At 48.6% G+C, this 16,009-nt stretch overlaps 1 protein-coding gene across 7 annotated transcripts in view; it reads right to left on the reverse strand.

Moving 5' to 3' along the window:
• The window catches only part of KDM5C (lysine (K)-specific demethylase 5C), a 34,610-nt gene extending 23,381 nt beyond the window's left edge, over positions 1–11,229 (reverse strand). Inside the window, exons 1-8 of one of the 7 annotated variants that reach the window (XM_011946557.1) lie at positions 10,544–11,229; positions 6,628–6,705; positions 4,080–4,202; positions 3,604–3,774; positions 2,948–3,079; positions 1,882–2,005; positions 1,603–1,784; positions 502–660 (exon numbers count right to left, since the gene is read on the reverse strand). In XM_011946557.1, the coding sequence (XP_011801947.1) occupies positions 502–660; positions 1,603–1,784; positions 1,882–2,005; positions 2,948–3,079; positions 3,604–3,774; positions 4,080–4,202; positions 6,628–6,705; positions 10,544–10,693 (1,119 nt within the window). In that variant the 5' untranslated portion in view covers positions 10,694–11,229. Of the gene's footprint in view, positions 1–501; positions 661–1,602; positions 1,785–1,876; positions 2,006–2,947; positions 3,083–3,603; positions 3,775–4,079; positions 4,203–6,627; positions 6,706–10,543 lie in introns of all 7 variants that reach the window. The other 6 variants (XM_011946556.1, XM_011946558.1, XM_011946560.1 and 3 more) reach the window with 6 other exon arrangements.
• Between the last annotated feature and the right edge of the window lie 4,780 nt (positions 11,230–16,009).

Below are 16,009 nucleotides of genomic sequence, written 5' to 3' on the forward strand. Positions count from 1 at the left end.
GGGCGCCTGTAGTCCCAGCTACTCGGGAGGCTGAGGCAGGAGAACGGCGTGAGCCCGGGAGGCGGAGCTTGCAGTGAGCTGAGATCCGGCCACTGCACTCCAGCCCGGGAGACAGAGCAAGACTCCGTCTCAAAAAAAAAAAAATCCTATCCTTCAAGTCTCATTTCTGACATTTTCCCTGATTATTATCCTTAGCCATTTTCCTCTCCTCTGAACTTGTATATCTCAGAGCTCCTAACACACAATTTAGCCTCTGTTTATATGTCACCACATACAGTCTAATTATGATGCTTACCTCTCCAGGTGGTCTGGCAGCTCTTAGAGGACAAAAGCAAAGGCTGAATCTCCTGCTCCTTTCTCCCAAAGCTCTGCCCAGCCTAATCCCACCACAGAGACCCAAAACCTAAGACTATGGCTGAGCTAAGAGGCTGCCCTCAATAAGGCCAGATGAAGGAAGGCAAGAAAGCCCTATGAGGCAGATGTGGAGTGGGGAGACCTTACCGCCATGACACACTTTGGGCACCGCCAGACACCCTTGGGGATCTCAGGCAGAGGAGGGAGCAGGCAGAAGATGTGGTAGTTGTCATCACAGCCATCACACAGCAGGAGCTTGTCATCCTCATCCCCTCGAGAACACATCCGGCAGACATACGACTCAATCTGCCAGGGAAGAAGAGCAAAAGTTCTCCATTGGAAATCCACTGTGTTTGCTGGCTGAATGATTTACAGTCCTGTACAGGCTAGTCATGCTAGGTCTGGAGCTCAACTGCTTGTATGTACCACCTCCCCAAATAAGCAGGTAGAGCTGCGAGACCAGTCTTTCATCATCCAGTCTTGAATCTTCCCATTTTCATTCATCCAATAAACACTTACTAAACCCATGTTCAGAACTACGCTGGACTCTAGCACAAAGACAAGACATGGTATCCTTCCAAGTATATACAGTACTCTAGAGACATGTGTTCATAAAAATTAAAAATTGCCAATAGCGGTCTATAAAGGGCACTGTGGAGCCTAGAGAAGGAAGCACTCAAAGCAGCTGGAGATAAGGGGGGATAGCCTTGAGAAAGGACTTCATTGAAAAGGTGACACCTGAAACTGGCTGAAACCTGAAGGCAAAATAAAACTTGGCAACAGGGCAGAGCACAGGGGGAATCTCTTCCAGGCTGAAGAAACAACATGTGCAAAGGATAGGGATGAAAGAGCATAGTGCGTCTTACGGGGAAAAAAGAACATACCTACAAGGAGTTCAGTGTGGCTATAGCAGAGGAGTGAGGTGGGCAGTGCTGGGGGATGAGGCTAGAGGTCAGCAGGGACTGGATCATGCATGGCAATGAGGAGCTTAGCCTTTATCCTGAAGCAATGGTGAGGCTCCTTCTCTGGACCCTTCCAGCACTTCATGTTGACAGCACTTGATCACCCTTTCTTGCTCTTTGTTCCATGTGAGTTGGCTTTGTTTCCCCAATTAAGGGAGCTAACTGAGGGCAGGGCCCATGGAGGCCCGCTTTTGTGGTTAATGCGACCTGGTCCAGTGCCATGCAGGGGAATGCTTATTGAAGGGACGAGAAGCAGAGCATTAAGAAGTCAGGACTGGGTCCTTACAAACTGGGCATTGCTGTGGTTCCTCCGCAGCCTCATGGTCATCTTGGTGCAGGGTTCTGGGCTGTGACTCAGCTCCTCCTTGCTCTCCAGGAAGGGCTTAGGCGAAGTTGACTCCACCTTCACATCCCCACCTAACTCCTCCTTCACCACTACTGTGGGGGGACACTCGGGCCCCTCTTTATCTGGGAGAGAGAAAAATGGCTGTAAACAGAGGTCTAGGACACTTAGGGCCCTGACTTTTCTCCCCAGGTGAGGCCACCCCAGCCTGTTAGGCCTTACCTTTCTTCCGCAGAGTCTTGTCCTTGGCCATGAGGCCCAGGCCCATCATCTTGGGGCCTGCCCCATAGATCTGTAGCTTTTTCAGCTCTGGATTCTTTTCAATGTCTTCCTCTGTGGGTTCCGGCTGGAAGGAAAGAAGGAAATGAATCAAGACTGCTATCTGGGGCAGACTGTCCCATCCTAAAAGAACAATAACTCAGACTACATATCACCTGATATGCTGGGGGCTGAGGCACAGATGGGCTAAGCCAAGAACTCAGTGTTGCTTTTTGGAGACTGAGGGTAGGTGAGCTGCCTCCTCGGCCCTCTCTCGGAAAGGAATAAAAGACAGGATATCTCAGTTTTCCCAACTGCAAAAGGAGAATATTACCTCCTCCCTTATAGTTATGAGGGGGGTTAGGGATAATATATATGAAAAAGCTAGCAGTGTTTGGCATTACCAACAAATGGCAGTGACTAATAGGATCTGCTAAATTACATGCTTCATTGAGCCCAGGGAGTGTCCATCTTGTTCTCTGTTGTATTCCCAGTGCCAAGAAGAATGCCTCGCACGTAAGCTTCTGCCTGAAGACATAGCCATAAGGAGCTGGGAACAGTGGTACACACCTGTAGTCCTAGCTACTCAAGAGGCTGAGGCGAGAGGATCACTCAAGCCTAGGAGTTCAAGATTATAGTGCACTATGATCAAGCCTGTGAATAGCCACTGTACTCCAGTCTGGGCAACATAGCAAGACCCTATGTCTCAAAACAAAACAAAAGACACAGGTATAAGGAGAAAGAAGAGTTCTACTTCTATGAGCAGAGTAAGTCCAGAAAGGAACAAAACAGGCAAGAAGAGCAGACATACAAAAGAGGCTGTGCAAACAGATCAAGACCCAGCTCAGCAGCTCAGCTGAGAGGGGAGAAAAAAGCAAAAGTGAAGCCAGAGAGAGGCACACACTAACGCTCGGAAGAACTCAGAGAACAAAAGAAGGGATAGTGGAACAGGGAACACAGCCTTAGCCAGAGCGAAGGAAAGGACTCCCTCCACCTCAAAGCTCTAAGTTCGAAGAAGGGGAGTACTCACATCAGGCTGCAGTCTCTTGGCCCGCCGGCCATAGCTGTTGAACTTGGAAGGCTGCACAGACTGTCGTAGGGGGATGCTGTGGGGTTTGTATTCCTTGTCCTTCTCCTCATTATCAAATGGACGTGTGTTACACTGCTGGGGACAGGTGAGGGGTAAGGGTCAGGACATGGGACTCCAGCCCGCAAAAGCAAGAACTTCCCTCTACCCTCACCCAATGGCATCCAAAGTTGTGGTCCACTCACCTGACCCACACCAGTAGCCCGTTCCACTGGTCTTTAGCACTGACACGAGCACACACTTTGGGAATTCTCAGTGCCTTTGCTTGTATCACTCCTCCCTTCCAGTCACTTCCTCCACCAACCAACCATCTCCCCAACTAAATCAGACGCCATCTCTTCCCACACCTTCTAGCCCAAGCTCTCCCTTATCTGATTTCTCTATCAGTTAAAACTTTGTCACATAACAAATAAGGTAGCCGTACAGATAACTCCAGGACCTCTGACCCTGAGCAGTGCAGAAAGAGAACAAGCATCACTAGGAAAGAGCAGAGTCCAACTCCCAGGTCTTCAGTCCGCTAAACCAGTTTCATTAAGAGCAAGTGTAGAAATCTGTGCTGAAGGGTAAAGCCGCGCCCTGCCCCACTTTGACATCCTTACCACAAGGTTGGCTCCAGATTGGTACATTTCATAGGGATAAACAATGCGTTCGTAGTGGGAGCGTAGCAAGGAGCCAATATTTTTGCCTGGTGGGTAGTTGAGGCGCTGGGCTACCCGAGCCCACCGACGGTCCTTGCAGATAGCTTCATAACCACCTTCCTCCACCACAATCTGAAAAAACAAGCAGGAAAAGACATGGATATTTCATGTGTATTTTTGTGAGGGAGTAGGCCTGTAGAAAGGGCAAAAGGGCAATGAGGGCAACTCTAGTCCCTCACTTCACTGGAGGCTATCCCCTTATCCCAATCTCAAATTGCAGCAAAAGATTCCAAGATGTTCTCATGACAGCTTGTGTGCTACCAAGCTGTGCCCCTTCCATTGCAGCCTAAAGATCTAATATTCAAACTAAGGGGGCCCCCACAGTACCAAGGATATTGGGGTGAGGTGGGGGGTGCTTGACAAAAACCTGTTCTTACTTTGCTGAGACTGTAGAGGTCCAAGATCCGCCGTTCTACATTGGGAATCTTTAAGGAGGAGCCCTGGATTTCCCAGAATTTGGCAATCTGGTCCAAGTAGTTCAGTTTCACTCTCGTCTGGGCCTGAAGAAAAAATGGCTCAAAGAGGCTGGCCACCCCCTCCCACTGACCACTATCTTTGGGTCCAATCTTAGGGGAGAACAGAGGAATACAGCAGTCCACACTTTCACTACCCAGGGCTTCTTCCAATGAACCGGATCCCAGACTCTAGGCAGTGCTTAGCCCCACCTCGTTCTCACTTCTTTTGGTTTTTTTTGAGACGGTCTTGCTCTGTCGCCCAAGCTGGAATGGAGTGGTGCAATCACGGCTGACTGTAGACTCCTGGGCTCAAGTGATTCTCCTGCCTCAGTCTCCTGAGTAGCTGGAACTACAGGCGCACGCCACCACGACCAGCTAATTTTTGTATTTTTTGTAGCAATGAGGTTTCACCATGTTGCCCAGGCTGGTCTCAAACTCCTAGGCTCAAACAATCCATCCACTTCGGCCTCCCAAAGAGCTGGGATCACAGGCGCGAGCCACTGCACCCAGCCACCTCTCTCTCATTTGTCACCTTCTAGTCAATCAGAGAAGCCCAAGGTCCCGATAGAGAGGGTCACAACTGCCAAAAGCTTCAGATATGTCCTCTGTCAATCTCCCTGACAGGGTCATGTGAGTATTATAATTTCCTCTACAGATGAGGAAACAGAGGCTCAGAGGAGTTAGGTCACACAGCAAGCATCAAGATATTCTGGTGCCACATAACTTGAGCTTTGGCTCTCCCTCTGCTACTTATTTGTTATATTGCCTCGAGCAAATCAGTTCCGCTGTGGACTCCTTTTTTCTTTTACTAATAATTATAAATGGAAAATAACTGCATAGTCCACTTACCCCAGAGGGGTAGACTTAATGAGGGGAACAGTGAAGATCCTCTGCAAATTTCAGAATTATATCTAAGCTCTAGGCATGTTTCAGAGAAAGAAAGCTCCAAAAAGGCACACGGACCTCCTTATGTACCACCAAACTTGTTCCATGGTGGCTAAAGGGTGAAAGTGCATGCTATAATTATAGACAGAATGGCCTAGAACTAAGAGATGGTATATCAGAGTAGCACTAGCACCTGGCCAACCCAGGACCCAATGTGGGCCAAAGAGACTAGGAACAAGATACGTATCATGCTTCCCTGAAATCTCAGTAACCAAGAAGGACTCCCATAGGCCCCAAGTCTATAACCTCCTCACTCCAGTCAGAGGGCCTGGTTCTTGGGGAACCAGATAGTCACTACCATTCGCTACCTTGCCCTGATCCCATTAGGGGGAACAAAGACAGCTCTTTCCATTTCATAGCTGAGAAAAACTAAGGTCTATTTGTGCAAAGAAACAACCTACAGTTCCTCAGCTGTGAGAACCCTCAAAGGGCAAGGAAGTGCTCCCTCGACCTCAGCCCCTTAGCTTTCTGAAGTTGGCCTCATCCCTGCTCCTTCTCATTAGCCAGCACTCCCTCTATAGAAAACCTGCCCTTGTGTCATGCTAGGCAACATCTTGCCCAAGCTGTACCCCTATAAACCTGACAAGATATATTTTTCTTTTCTGAGATGGGGTCTTGCTATGTTGCCCAAACTGGTCTTGAACTCCTGGACTCAAACAATCTTCCCACCTTAGCTTCCCAAAATGTTAATAGTGCCGAGGCTGAGGAACTCTGGTCTAGAACACAAGTGAACTTTTCGGGTGTAAGTATTCAGCTGGGCCTGGGCCTAATCCCCACCCCTTGGACATCTAGTAAGATTTGTGGGTACATAATAATGGGGGAGGAAGTGGCAGCATATGCCTAACCTAGAGCTTCCATGGAAAACTCCAGGATCTTACGTGGAAATGGCTTCAGTGAGCCTAATCTCACTACCCCAGGGCATTCTCTAGCAGGGAAAACCCCACCTGTCCATGAAAAGGGCCTGGACTTCCTGTACAGAACAAAAGGGAGAAGGAAAATCCTACCTGCCTGACCCCTGGCCAAGTCTCTAACCATTCCAGCCTCCACAGAGCCCAGTTCTTGTGTTGTTCTGCCCATCTACCTAAACTCCCACCTTACCAAGCACCCATGGAAGGAAAGTAGAAAGCACAGGGCTGTGGATGAATTGGATATATGAAGCCACATTCAGCTGGCCAAGGAAGAAGGGGTATCAGCCAGTTCCATATTTCCTTTTTGTTGACTCCGCTAGGGTAGGCTAGTTCACAGGGGAGCTTCAGAAGTAACAAACCTTTGTGAGAAAGAGATATATGTCCCTAGCCTTTGGGCTATCAAATCACAAATGCTAAATGCGCCTGGCTCTTGGTTATATTTAGAGTTCTAAAGCTTCTTCCATGCCCTGGGCACACTAAAGTAATGCAATTTCACAGAAGAGAGAATAAAGGCCTAGCTAGGTAAAGTACCTCAGTCAGAGAAACTATAAGGGAAGTGGGATTAGAACTCAGGTATCCATTCTCCCAACCCCACCACCAGCTCCTAGTCTTCTCACCTCTAGCTCATTCAGCCTCTGGATTCGGGGGGTAAACCTGAAGTTGTCCACTTCCACAGCAAAGGGTGGCTGCCAGTCCTGAGAGGGTAGAGAGGTGAAAGGGACTTGAGTTATCTCAGCATAGTGTAAGACCGAACTCACCAAAAGCAGCTCGGAATCTCACTGGCACCTTCCCAGACCTCTAGCCACTCCAGACCCTTTAACCTGCAAAACATCCTACCCAACCACCCACCCCCACCTCCCCCCAGAACTCACAAGAGTCTAGCAGCCCTCAAGTCCACACCCAAGGCCCCATGCACATGCCCTAGGAAACTTCTCCTGAGTCCCACCCAACAGTACAGTGCCAGGATTTCAAGAAATTAAGAGATGGAGCCTCTGTTTTGTTGACCTTAAACCTTCTCCACACCCACATTAACTCCTTATCCCCTAGGCACGTGCTGTAGGACACACAGGCCTGGGAGTACTGGAAAGCACACAGGATCTAGAGTCAGAAGACATGGGTTCACATTCTAGATCTGCTACTTACTAGCTATGAGATTTTAGCTTTCTGAACTTGTTTTCTCATCCGTGAGGTGGGAATATGAACTCTAGCCCTGGCTTCCTCACAAGACCAATAAGGAAAATTAAAACTAGTTTTCAAATGAAAATGTTATTCAAAGGAGTTATCGTTATGACCTGACATCTAAGGCTGACCACACCTCACAATACACATGCAGGGTAGCTTAGCTCCGATTCTGGCAGGACGTAAAGGTTTGGCCCTTTAATGTTTGTTCTCTCAGTTTAAGGGCCTGAGATAGACACTGCAGGGAAGAGCAAGGAACAGGGAGCAAGTACGTGTATCACTCACCCAGTCTGGAAGGCTTCCTGTGGATCCTCTCTCATACACCTGCCTGGTACAGGAAGAGGCAGGGGAGGGAGCTCCAGGGGGTAGGGGTAAGAGCTGGGATGCCTGACCGTGGTGGCAAAGAATGGGAGGATTTGGGGAGGGAAGTCAGGTAAGGATCATGAAAGTGGGAGAAATTCTGCCCTGCCAAATTGGAGCTTGCTGTGTCCTGCCCAAAGGTCAGCTGTGAAGAACCCACTCTCCAACACCCCTTTCCAACCTGCTACGCAGTTCTCTCCTTCACAGACCCCTGGTTCCTGCTGGGTTGGCAAAATGAACCTAAAGTAACCTAAACCAATGCTCGAGGAAAGTGAGGCTCAGAGAAAAAAAGTGAAATTTCCAAAATTACATGCTGAGTTAGTGGTGGAGCCAAGAACCCACGTCTTCTGACCTCTGATCCAAGGCCTTTGCACTACACCGGACACCAGTGTTCATACATATATGCATACACATGGGTGGGGGGGAGACAGTAAAAGAGAAGAAAAACTGCTGACCTCTCCTGCACACACACTTTTAGAAAATGGGCTAGAGGACTCACACTTGCATGCATACACAGACCACACTCCCCTTCCCCTACCAGCCAAAGCAGGTGGCAAATATCTGGGGCTCAGTAAGCAGAGACCAAAAAAAAACAAAAGAAAAAAAAAAAAAAACACAGGCCAAAATGGTATGGCTCAAATCCAGACAAGCTCCCTGTGCCCGCTTGCCTCTCATCAGGATAGGGCAGTCCCCTCAGCACAGGTAACCCAGCTAAAAAGGTGCTCAACCCCAAAACTCCGGGCACTCTTCTTTCCTGCTGAATCAAATTCTAGACAACCAGTGCAACATCAAGCACCTGACAGGAAATGGCAGCCCTGGAATGCTACAGCAGGAGCCATGGATGCAACAGATACCTGGGAAGGCCCTGCAAACCGCCTGTCTTCATTTCCAGACTACCGTATGCCAAATGCTCAGTATGTTGGTATTACTGGGATGTGGTGATAAAAAAGGCTGGCTACCTGATGAAGAAAGCAAGATCCCTCCAAACTCCCCTGGGTCTACTCAGGGTACCCACAACTCTCCTCCCACCCATCTTTCCCAGGCATAGCAGTCACCTGCCGAGCAATTCAGGCCCGGAACCATCCTTCCTCCAGCAAACCTCCAATTCCCAGGCACCCACCCATATACAGGTTCCCACCCTGGGCCCAAGCATCACTTGAGCAAGTACTTCAAACTTCAACCAGAAGGCGGCCAGCTGCCTAAAGGTGGTCTAGGAGCAGCCATAGAGAAGGAAAACACCAAACCAAACCGGAGAGCCAGGTATCCTGGATTAGAGGGAAGCACACTGTTGACCAGTGAAAAGCAGCAAAATAAAGGATGGTCTCCTGCTGGCCATGCACACCTGGGACATGTCACTCTTCCCCTTCCTGATCCCCCAAAGCAGGGTAACAACACCGGCACAAGGCCAGCCTGCCTAAGTCAGTCCAAGATAGAAAAAAAGGAATTCAGGCCTCAACTACCCCCATGTCAGCTACGCCTCTTTTTCCCACAGGTTTGCCCAACTACTTCAGGGAGTGCCTCCTTGAGGCTACCCAGGACTCCTGCCTCTCCCTTCCACTAGCCTTCCTGATCCTCTACCCACTGCCACTCCCTCACCATGGGCAAGGATACCTCAGAAATCTGTGGCCAGACTCCAAGAAGGAAGAAATTAGCTTACCCAACACCTCCTAGAGGATCTGAAACCACCCTAGATCTGTGGCTGAGCACCAGAAAGCACCAAGTTGGATAAGGAGGCCTGTGGTGCCCTCCTCAGGTAGGAATGAAGCTTCCTATTCCATTTCAGCCAGGAGACACCCACTCAAAAACACCCTTTTCCAGCAAAGCTCAATTTCTGCACTTGGAATCCCAAGTGATCACTGAACATTATCATCACTTTTCCACCATACCAGCAAGGCAGCAGCTTGCCCTAGCCCTTGAGGGACTTCTAGCCTGAAGCCAGGCCTAGGAGGAAAGCTATGGCCTTTGTTGCTGACCCCTGTGAATCATGTTCCAAAGGGGACAGAATTCCAAGGCTCCATTCTGCTCTGGGGGCCCAAGAGTGCCCTATCCTCTGGGATCTCCTACATCCTGGACCAGAGCAGAGTAGAAATCTTCTGAGAAGGACTCACACTCCACCACCAAGCTGACCGGTCCAAACATCTCCACAGGAAGTCAAGTCTGCGGGATGATGTGCAGAAAAGGCCTTGACACTGCCTTCGATGAGGAAAATAAGAGGACAATTCCCTGAACCCACCTCAAGGGAGACAGAGCAATCCCTGTGAGACTGATTTCCTGACTGGTCCAGCAGGCCAGGATATTATCATAGATGAATTGGCCTGGCAGGGTATGAGTAAATATGAGTCAACCTACATAGGAATAAACCAATGACCACATCAAACACCCTCACAGTCACAATAATTACCATTTATCTAGTGCCTACTACATACAGACGCTACCTAGTTTAATTCAATCCTCTAAATAACCATTCCTAGGACCCATTTCACAGGCTCGGAGAGATTACTTCTACTTTCCCAAGGTCACACAGCTGCTAAGCTTCAAAGTGGAGTTTTGAACTCAAGTTTGTCTCCCTTCAGGGCTGCGATCTTTCTATTAATACTATACCATGCTGCCTGCCTTAAGGGAAGTGATGACAACAGATTGGAGAAACGCCTTATTTTTACAGCCTCGACCTAAGTGGCCCGGGCTAACTAAGAGATGTGCGGGGTGCCTCTCTGTGAACTCCCTCCGGCCCACTAGGAATCCCTGTCTTAAACCAAGAATGATTCTGAAGAGCCGGAGTGGGGGGTGGATCTCTGACTCCAGGTCACCTGTGGGCCTCAAACCACGAGAAGACCCCTGGCCCAACACCCTTTTTCCGATCCGCGCCGCATCCACAACGGTCCCAGCCACCCATCTCCCCACCTCGAACTGCCCTCCGCCCCAGACTTCGCTGCCGGCTATCCTACTGCTTCATTCCCCGTCTCGCCGCCGGCGAAAACCGGCCCCGGGGCTTACCGCAGGTGGGCGGATCTTGCAAATGCCCGATTTCTCTGCGATGGGCCTGATTTTCGCGATGTAGCCAAGAGGGTCTCGGAACTCGGCCCAGCTAGGCTCGAACACTGGGCACTCCGGCGGCGGTAGGAAATCGTCGGACCCCGGCTCCATGGTGGGCCCGAGGTCTGGGCCAGGGATCAGGAGGGTTTGCACCGCCCTTAAGGACTCATGGCGCCGCCGCTGTTTGAATCCGAGGCAATGCTCGGAGGCTAGGCCCTAAGCGGGGCAGCCGCCGCCCGCCGAGGGCCTAGGGGGGCGTGTGGCCGTCGTGCTCTGAGAGTCTCAAGCTGACGCTACTGCTACCGCCTCTTCGTCCTGCTCCGTTTCTTCCAAACTGTGTCGTTGCCTCCACACTACCGCAGCCTTCGCTACCACAGTTACCTCCCAAACACTGCGGCCTTCATCGCCGCCGCCGCCGCCATCTTGGTTTGTCAGCGTCTCCCCTCCCCACACCACAACAAACCGGGTCCTTCCGCGGGGTGTCCTTCCGAGCCTCGTATACTTTGCGTCACACCAAGCCCTAGGAAATCTTCATATAGTGGAGACCGAGCTAAATAGGCTGCTATGGGTTCTATTTGGAAGGGGTTACTCAAAAGTACCACCCCCGATTGAGAGAAAATAGTTCATTGCAACGGCGGAGGAACAAGATTGTAATTAGTTTGCCGGATCCTCTTTCCGGATGGACCGGCGGTGCACGTTTAAAGGCCAGTGATGCGCATGCGCGTTATGGAGACCGGAAGAGGAGCTGGTGTCCGTGGGTGGTGGAGCCAAACCGGCACTCCCTCGCAGACCTCAACCGGGTCGCTATCCCCGCACCAGCGTTCTGTGTCCCTTCTCCCTGGTCTTACCGGTATGGGCTGCGGAAGGCGGCTTTGGGAGCCTGATTGCAAAGGACCCCTTCTGCTGGCCCGCGGGGTGGGGGGAGATGTACTAGGCTCCAGCTCTAGACACTGACACCTCTGGGGCTTTGAAATAAGGCAGGCAGGAAGCTGCTTACTCCCTGGGGATTATGGATTTTTAGAATCCTGAGTCCCAAGTAAAGGAGGAAATCTTTATTTCATCCAAGGTTACAGGTAGAGCGATGGGGTTTCGATTCTTACCCCCCAAAAGTCACTGGGAGTCAGCATTTTAATGAATGCTTTCAACTGTTCTGTATTCACTTTTACCGTGTACACATTTGTTGCATACACTCCGACAAAATAAGCCTGTTTAACTATTGGATGTTTAGCAACGGCGTATTTATTCAGTGTCTACTGTGTAAAACACCTGTTTGCCCATTTGTGAGCCTGCAGTGTACTTTCCAAACATCCGTGTACTTTGATTGTATTTATTGTGTATAGCCCCTGTGCATTTGGTACCAATTGTATGTACATTTAGTCCTATTGTGTGCATGTTCCTTGAGCAGTTTCTGAATAGGTTCATTGCAACTACAGTACTTTGAATGAGTATCAAACCAGTATTTTGTACACATACATCAGACATCTAGTGATTGGAGGATCATCTATGTCATTCATCAGCTGTGGACCTACTGCATATAGTTTGAACACCTACTGTGCAAATATTTGAGTACTTGTGTACATGCTGATTAAGTAATTGTGTTTTCCCCCATCAGACTATGAATTCCTCAAGGGCAGGGACCATGTGGCCTTATACCTCCTTAGCACTTGGCGTGTTAAGCAGTAAATTAATGTTGAGTAAACAAAAGAAAAATGAATAAATGTCCTTAGCATATATTGACTGAAAAATATGTATACTTTTTGCAGACATTTCCTGTTTAACATATTAAACGTCCACTGTAAGCTTAAGGCAGGTAGGGAGTGTCATACCTTCGTGCAGTTAACTGTTCCTAATCAGATACTGTGCCAATTAGGTCCATCCTGCCTACTTCAGGACTGAGCTAAAGACATCCTAGCTGAGGGAACAGGGCACACAGGTAGGAGCTCACGCCCTGGTCTCAAAGAGTCATGCCTTGCAGTCCCACCAGCTCTGCCATTTTCTAGTTTGTAACCTTGAACAAGTCCCAACTTCTGTAACTGAAATGGGGATACTACATACCTTGCAGAATTGTCGTGTACTTGGCACATAGCAGGCCCTCAGTATCTGGTAGCTGTTATTTTTATTTCTGAGAGTCAACAACCAATATGCCAAAACTCATTAAGAATCTCCTTTGTGTCAGACACTGTGCTAGTGCGTTTATATTTTTTTATCATCTGAATCCTTATATTACCTTCAGTGTTCAAGATCTTTATCCCCACTTGGCTCGTGTGGAGACTTGTCCCAAGTAACAAAGATATTAAGTGACATCTTTCTAGTTTTCTAGGTGTCAGGGGAAACCTCAGCCCCTCTCCACCAGAAACACAGGTGGATAGTCCATCTGAACAGCTGTCTGGACAGGAAGCAGGAAAGCTAGGCAAAGTGATGCTAATCACAGTAATATCACTAGCCTCTCACATGGATAAGCGTCTAATTGCCTACATGGCTAGTTCATGCCAATTATTTCCCTTAGTCTTTGCAACAGTCTTCGGAAAGATGTAGGTGAATTTACCCAGTCTGTAGATGAGGAACCAAGTTTCAGAAAGATTAAACAACTTGCCCAATGTTACACAGGAAGTTGCTGACTCTGGTCAAATGCTCTTCCTGTCGTTTGCCCTCACCAGGAATAGAGGAGGTGAGGGAAAAGGGAGCTGCTGGGGTGAGAGGTAGGGTGGTGGGGCAGGGCCCAGTCCTTGGCAATATGGGGCATGCAGGGCCTGGAGCTTGGACTGCCCATCAGGCAGCACCCCCAGGCCACCGTGGCTGTGACCGTGATGGTGGTGGTGGTGGTGGTGTGTGAAAGAAGCAGATGAAAAGGAGGCAGAGGCCTGGCCAGAGAAGGGTGAGGAGAATCTAGAAGGTGGGAGAATACGGTAGATCCTAGGCTGAAGGAAGTTCAGCCTTTCATCTAGAGGCAGTTCAGGGAAGGACAAAGAGCATGAGTCAGGAATCAGGAGGCCAGATTTTGGGTCTCAGCTCTGCACAGTCTTCCTACAGGCTTCTTTGAGGTACTTTAGCCCAGACACACCCCTGTCCTGGAAAATTAAATAGAAATCACGTAGTCTTTGAAGCCAGTGAGATAGAATTTATTCGTTTACAAATATTTATTAAATTTCTATTATGCACCAGAAAATTTTCTGGGCACTGGGAATATAATGGTGACCAAGACAGATGTCGTCTCTACTTTCCTGGAGCTGACATGCACCCACTGAGATCTGCCAAGTACCTCACCTTCCTGAGCCTTTTCTCCTTTATATAATGAAGCGAAATAATCCCTTCCTCACAGTGTTGTTAGGAGGATTAGAGATAATGATGACTGCCATTCATCAAGGGCCAGGTGCTATGAAGTAGGTATTGTTATCCCCATCCTACAGATGAGGAAACTGAAGCTCAGGGAAGTGTAAACTTATTCAAGTCACATGGCTAGTAAGTGCAGGACCAGAACTCAAACTCAGGTCTGTCTGACTGTCGTACAACTCTGCCTGTAAAAGTCTCAGATGGTGCTCCCAATGTAGTAAGGCATTCAGGAAATGGGTTTGTTCCGCAAGCCATGGGTCTTGCTGGGGGCCAACCAGAGTCTAGGCGCTGCGGACTTAAGAACTGGGATGCATCAAGGAGCTCACCCCAGGCTGGGGGCTGGCTTGGCCTCACCTATCCACCTGGGAGACAGGGTCTGACATGGAGTTGGTGCAGAGCAGTGACTGGAAGGCTCGTCTGGGCTCAAAACCACACTCACCCCATTTGTGTTTTGTGTATCAACTGGGGAACGCTGACTTTGTGTCTCACTTTTTTGGTTTGTAAAATATGGTCTCTTCCAGTTCTGAAGTAGGTTTGAGCTGTTGGTTCTGATTCCCAAATAGCTCTAGAATCCATCCCCTCCTCTTCGCCATCTTCCACTCCTCTTGTGAGCCTTTTACTATCTCTAGCCTTTACTCTTAAAAGAGCCTCCTCAAGGTATCTGTGTGAACTCATGGTTTGTTAGACAGAGACAGAGAGAGAAATATCGATGTCTGGTATAGAAATACAGATGTATAGTATGTACTTAATACATATACATAACAACAAAATGATTTATCCAAAATAATGTTAATTCAAAATGAATTATGACAGTAGTGGATTACAACTCACTGGTTAAAATAAAAATCCATGACTCCACATTGATATAAGTAAATAAAGTGAGAGAAAAGGGAAAGTAGAATTCTAAATTATATGGAAGGAATGATGGAGCTAGAAAATCATCAATGGATGCTCAAACCTTTACAAAATAAAAGAGCAAGCTCTTCAAATATTGCTGTAACACCTAGTGCCCAAATCTTGGTTTCTAAATGTCATTCTCTACTAAAAAAAACCAGGGCTCCTTGGAAGGGCTCAAAAAAAGATAGAGATGTGCCACAGGACACAGGGGCTTAGAGGGCTTCTTCCTGGCCAAATCTGGGGTTGTGAATATCAAAATAAAGAATGATGTTAATGGGTTATATATAAACCATTGAGTGAAATAAACAATCATTAAGTCCATAAGGATATAAATAAATAAATGTAGAAGGGAAAGCCCTCCCTTATAGTGGAAAGCCAACTAAGACATGCCCAGGCCGGGTGCAGTGGCTCATGCCTTGTAGTCCCAACACTTTGGGAGGACTGCTTGAGGCCAGGAGTTTGAGACCAGCCTGGGTAACCTAGCAAGACCTCCATCTCTATAAAAATTTTTTAAATTAGCTGGGCGTGGTGGTGTGTGGCTGTGGTCCCAGCTACATGGAAGGCTGAGGTGGGAGGATCACTTGAACCCAGGAGTTCGAAGCTGCAGTGAGCTATGATCGCACCACTGCACTGGGCAATGGGATGAGACCCTGTCTCAAAAAAGAAAAAAAAAAGACATATTGAAAGAATGATGGCATTTGAAAATCACCATTTGACAACCTCAGCCATAATAATTGTTCCAGTGAACGCTAAAACTAGTGAGTGAAAGTTTGAGGAGTAACAACATTTCCATTCATCTCTCCACAAGATACTCATCCACCAAAATGGGGAAAGTGGTAACTTGACAGTGGAGATATTAGATAGCCCAATTTGTTACCTGGTCTTACTTTAGCTGCTGCTGAAGCCAGCGTGAGAAACCTGTTGGCAACAGAGTAACAGGGAGCAGCTGGGGAGACCTGCCTGTCTCCACGCTGCACCATGTGCTGTGCCCACCGCTGGAGCTCCAGTTCCCATTCCTTTCTTACTGTGCTGCTAACACATTGCATTCGCTCACACCTCCAGGCCTTTTCATGCGCTGCTCCCTCTAACAAATGCCCTTCTCTGTCAGGCTAAGTCCTACTCACCCTTCAAGACTACTCCACTAAAAGGGGCGGCTCCAGAAAACGGTGCCCGACCCCACACACACACACACCCCAAGTT

This window comes from Colobus angolensis, unplaced genomic scaffold, assembly GCF_000951035.1.
Source record: "Colobus angolensis palliatus isolate OR3802 unplaced genomic scaffold, Cang.pa_1.0 Scaffold250, whole genome shotgun sequence".
Classification (NCBI taxonomy): Eukaryota; Metazoa; Chordata; class Mammalia; order Primates; family Cercopithecidae; genus Colobus; species Colobus angolensis.